Source organism: Nanorana parkeri, unplaced genomic scaffold (assembly GCF_000935625.1).
Source record: "Nanorana parkeri isolate BGI_ZX_2015 unplaced genomic scaffold, ASM93562v1 scaffold154, whole genome shotgun sequence".
Taxonomy (NCBI): domain Eukaryota; kingdom Metazoa; phylum Chordata; class Amphibia; order Anura; family Dicroglossidae; genus Nanorana; species Nanorana parkeri.
The window spans coordinates 377,759-383,307 of record NW_017306422.1 but is presented as its reverse complement, the minus strand read 5'-3'; the positions used below and the strand labels follow the sequence as shown (position 1 = coordinate 383,307).

Here is a 5,549-nt window from a genome sequence, read left to right as displayed (position 1 = left end):
AAATCTTCAGCTTTATTAAACAATGTCCTAGTATAGTTGGGAAAACCTGTGTGCGCTTTCTGTTTCTGTTGCAGAGTACCGTTCAGGAGACCTGGCTTCATGTTTACTGACTCCGGCCTGCCACCTCCTGTGTAGCACCCTTGGCTAGTCAGTAGGGATGCAACGATACCAGTGCCGATACTTGGCATTTTCATGAGAACTACCAGGGTTGCAGCTGGGACCTGGCTCTGGTGCTCCACCACTGTCCTGAAATCATTAGTCTGTATTGTTTTAGAAAAACTGTTACATGACAAACAAAAATGTATCAGTACATGTAAGTACTTGGGCAAGTATCAGTACTTGTAAAACTGGTATCGGTGCATCCCTTTATTTATAAAAACAAAATCGTACATTAAAACAGATGTACGAATCCCAGGAGCTCCGTGTGCTCCTTACAAATGACAGCTGCCTTTAGAATTTTTCTCTAGTCTAGGAGCTGGAAAAGTATCTGTACTTGTACCGAGCACTTTACTTGGTATCAGTACATCCCTACTAGTGAGGCCACCTATCAGAGATAGGTTAATAGTAATGCATGGAAGATGGGAGGTGCAGCCAATAGTCAACCAAAGGAGCAGGTCATGATTTCACCCTGGTTTTCTGCACTTTGAAGCCAGTCTAGGAAGGAAAATAAAAAAGCACAAGCAAGGACCTGAAGCATCAACTATGCAATGACAGTTTAATATGGCCACAGATTTGCTTTAAAGCAGAACCTAAAATAGACTTGCCTGCTTTTAGTAGAACAGGGCAGGGTTCATCTGCTGCGTCTTAAAATCTATTTTAAATTGACCTTCCAGGATCTCCTAACCAATGCCCCAGAAACAAAGAATCTGCACAGCTCAAACATTATCCCTTCACATACAGAATAATCCATTTTGAGTGGGGCTCAGATTTTACAACCATCACATTTAAACTTCTAAGTTCACAAAACTATCCCAAAATTAGCCATTGTAAAATTCAGCACTCGGTATATATATCAAAGAAAAAAAATTCTAATATGAGCAATGAGAAGAACTGTCTTCTCAGGAAGCTTACATGATATGACCAGCAATTCTTAACAGACCAGGAATATGCAAGCCATTTACTGCTCTGCATGTTCTGGTGAAATGAGATAGTGAAGGGAAGACATTAATCTTCATCAGAACCGGATTGTCGGTTTCTCTTTCCCCAGTAGCCCCGTGACCTAGATCTTGAGCGGGATTCTTCAGTTATATTCTCCTTATGAGAGTTAGAATTGGAGTGTCTATGACGGGGAGACTTTGAACGAGATTTTGCAGAGCCAGAACGGCGTGGGCCAGATCGGGACTTTGAGCCAGACTGCTTTGGTGGAGAGCCAGATGGTGATTTCTCTGCTGATCTAGACCGTCCTCTTGAGAAAGAATGTGTTTGGGGTGATCTTGACCGCCTCACAGGTGACTTTGAATGGGATTTTGAATGGCTATAGGATTGCCTTCTTTGCCTTGTCCTGAAAGAAAAAAATAACACCAATTCTAGTAGATGATGGCTTTGTAATCAGTTAGTCATGTTCAGCTTTCTAGTTGCCCGTGTGCATGTTAAAGATTCAATCCACCCATAACTGATATTTTAGTGTATGGTAGATGCTAGGTGGTTAAACCACCCAATAGATTCCTGAAGCAATATTAAGTCTTTTAAGTTTTAAATCCATTTCAAATGTTACTTACAATGGATGCAGCTTTTTGATGTTTGGAAGTTTTAGCCTCCTGCAGAATCAGTTGGTCCTGAGCACTGGCCCTGATATCCTATTTTAGGGCAACTCTTTTCCCTTGCAGGGTCCCATGGAGCCACTCTTGTGTGTGCTAGTAAGCTGTATGTCTCCACAAACACAGCAAGGCAAGCAATTCCCCTGCTCCATGTTCCTCCGATCGCCAAGCTAGTAGATGGGCAGCTGCTGGAGAATGCTCTGCCCCTTATGATTGTGTACTGGACAGGAAGTTCAGGAAAGCTGAGCGAGTTGAAGCCAGCTATTTAATGACTAAGTGCTTGGGCAAAAATTGTAATAAATACTTTGCTGGGCAGTGTATGTTTAAAATACAGAAAGCCTAATATTAAGCTCTCAAACTTTTTTCAATCCAAAATCAGATGGGGAGAGCTTTGTGCTCAAGTTTTCAGATCAGTACACTTAATACAGCCATTACGGGTAGGTCCCGCTTTCAGGTCTGGATATTTTTTAATTTGTCTAATATTTTGGTGAATGCAATAAAAGGAATACAGGTGGGTTACAAAACAAAAAAAAAATAAAAAAGAAAACACGGTGGGTTAAAAAAAAAAAAAAAAAAAAAAAAAAAAAAAAAATGCTGCCTGGGCAAAGAAGTGGGGAACATGGCAGTAAACTCACTTATGGATTGCCGACACAAATCAGGGTGACTAAACATTTGGGAAACTGGAGTAAAAATAAAGCTACAGACTTTAGTCAGTCATCGCATAAAGAATATATTACATATTCATATTGAGCACCAAGAATGAAGAACTCACTCAAGCCATCTAGATATTATGACAGCACTCCCTGCAAAACATATCACAATGGGATGGTCACAATTAATACCCAACCCCAGCCAAGCACTGTCATTTAGGAGCATAAAGTGTGTGCATAGGCACAAGGCTTAATGGACCAAGTCCTGAGCTGTGCCAATATAAAACACACAAACTTCAGCATGTCTGCACTAAGACAGTCGCCTCAGTACTCTGTTTCCCTGAGCAGGCTGCCAGCTCAGAAGAGCATATTGGATGGCACAGAAAATGTTGAAAACTAGATCTCTAGAACAGCCTTATACAAAGGAATGGCTGTCGTGTTGCATTACCTTCTCCTGTTGTGGTCCCAAGAAGAGCTTCGACTTCGCGTACGTCTTCTACTGCGGCTTCTAGACCCTCTGCGATCAACTGGGGAAGAGTCACTTCTCTCCTTGGATTTCATTTGCACAGGAGCTGCGATTCAAAATTGTATAGATGCAGAATAAACGCCTATGAGCTACTTTTTTTCCCTAATCTACTATCCACACATTGCAAGAATATTTTCACATTTAACTAAGTTTATGAAGCTCACATGTCAAAAAACGGTTTAATATAGTGGATAAGAAGTGTGCCTACACGCTTTGTAATATTCAGGCAAGCCTAATTTCATGTGTGCAGTCGGATATTAAAGTAGAAGTTATGTCTTTATTTAAAAATGCTGACAGGCAGGTTTATTAGGACGAGAGACTAAGTCTGTTCTGTCATAGATCCTCCTATCTGCACTCCCCCCTACACTGAGCTGTGCATGCATGGCTGAGTGTACAGACTTGGCAGAAATCCTTGCATAGACCAAGTAACTCCAGTGCTTATGTGACCTATCAAGCCAACGAAGACTCAAAACAAGACTGGGAAAAAGATGAAAACGCCAGCAAGGAAGAAAAATGTGGACATCAAAGTGCTGGAGGAGATAGCTTTGGCAGGGAAGACTCCCATAATGTGCTAATACGCTGTCTATATGAGCGTGTCTGTATCTCCGTGGTCCATTTACCTGTGCCCTGCTAACGAGAAGCCTGTATATCCATAATCCATTTACCGGTCACCAGCAGTGTACACAGATAGGGACAATACTTTCCCGTCTTATGTGTGATGTCATTATCTACCTGCCCTTCTGCAGAAAAGGCCCATCCCCTGCTAACAGGAAGAGAAGTGGACTGAAGACTGTGTGGTTAACTAAAAGCTGTTAAACAAGTAGAAAACATATTTACTAAAGTACTTGTGGTATTTGGTTAACAATTGTAGTTACTATGCAGCTTTGCTGCAGTGAGTTCACATTCTTTAATTCCATACAATTATGGCTGAAATATTGATACAGCTAACAAGGGCTATATGTGTGTTATGACTACTGCTTTATTCATGTGCATTACTATTTAAACTCTCTTGTAAATTAACCTTCCATGTATAAGACCCGTACGATTATCCATATCCACCATAATATTAGCCAGACCTGCAGACACAAACTACTTACTTTTCCGATCACCTTGAGCAAACTGTATCTCAATCTGACGTCCACAAACCCATTTTCTGTTTAGATTATAAAGGGCATCTTCAGCATCTCGAACATCTTCAAACCTGGCTGTCTGTTAAGGAGACTTTGCAGTGTACTGTAGCGCCATATAAACCACAACTTTAAAAAAAGCCCAAACCCAAGCTAGCTGTAAGAGTTCAATGATTCACAAAACTAAGCACATTTAAAGATGTCTATTTAAAGCAGCAGTGTTCACAAGAATCAGATGCTTTATAAGTTAGAATACATACACAGCACATGCTTAAAATAGAACGTATACCCTTGAGGGGTTTGTGCATTATATCTTGCCATCCAAAAGGGTCCTTGTTCTAGATGAAAGAATGAGGCCACCTACACATCTAACTTATGGTACATTACGTAAAATACACACTGAGTGGCCAGATTATGACCACCCCATCAGTACTTCGTTGGGCCACGAGATGACTTTGTTGGGCCGCCTCGTGACTCCACGAGATGTTGAAAGGTGATGTGAGGAATCTGACACTCTACTGTTGCCTTGTACCAGTCTTGCCACTCTCCGTTCTGCCCTAAAATTGACTAGTCGCTGACGGACACAATTTGCACGTTCAGACCCAGATTTTCGGCTGACAGTCCAGTCTTTAAACACTTCAACAACAGCTGCTCTTGAACATTTAACCAATTCTGCTCTTTTGCCGATACTCGCTCCATGGCTCCGAGCGCCAACAATCATCCCACGTTCAAAGGCTGTTAAATTGCGTTGTTTACCCATATCTTCAGAAAAAAAATCACTTCTACTGTCGTGGTAAACAACCTGCTTCCCTATTTATAATGGTCTGGCCCTCTAGCAACTTCAGCGTGAAATTATAGCTAATTTGCCTTAAAACGTTAGGTGGTCATAATCTGGCCACTCCGTGTATAATAATGCCCAAGGTCACGGAATGAGACAAAAAAGGACAGCAAATAGATTTATCATGCATTTTGTTATTTGGAATTGTTAGTTAAAATTATTCACTGCAAGCTAGACCTCCTCTTACTGTGGAGTATGTGGTGGAGTATGTAAAACAATGCATCGGACCTGTACAAGTCAGATAACTGGAAATAGGCTTTATAATGATACTCTCTCCATGGCTTCGAGCGCCAACAATCATCCCACGTTCAAAGGCTGTTAAATTGCGTTGTTTACCCATATCTTCAGAAAAAAAATCACTTCTACTGTCGTGGTAAACAACCTGCTTCCCTATTTATAATGGTCTGGCCCTCTAGCAACTTCAGCGTGAAATTATAGCTAATTTGCCTTAAAACGTTAGGTGGTCATAATCTGGCCACTCCGTGTATAATAATGCCCAAGGTCACGGAATGAGACAAAAAAGGACAGCAAATAGATTTATCATGCATTTTGTTATTTGGAATTGTTAGTTAAAATTATTCACTGCAAGCTAGACCTCCTCTTACTGTGGAGTATGTGGTGGAGTATGTAAAACAATGCATCGGACCTGTA

The 5,549-nt window shown here is 41.1% G+C and overlaps 1 protein-coding gene across 1 annotated transcript in view; it reads right to left on the bottom strand.

Moving 5' to 3' along the window:
- Positions 1 to 1,033: 1,033 nt before the first annotated feature.
- SRSF12 (serine and arginine rich splicing factor 12) overlaps positions 1,034 to 5,549 on the bottom strand; it is a 15,928-nt gene continuing 11,412 nt past the window's right edge. Inside the window, exons 3-5 of the mRNA XM_018554337.1 lie at positions 4,031 to 4,134; positions 2,856 to 2,979; positions 1,034 to 1,501 (exon numbers count right to left, since the gene is read on the bottom strand). Of these exons, the coding sequence (XP_018409839.1) occupies positions 1,165 to 1,501; positions 2,856 to 2,979; positions 4,031 to 4,134 (565 nt within the window). The 3' untranslated portion in view covers positions 1,034 to 1,164. The remainder of the gene's footprint in view (positions 1,502 to 2,855; positions 2,980 to 4,030; positions 4,135 to 5,549) is intronic.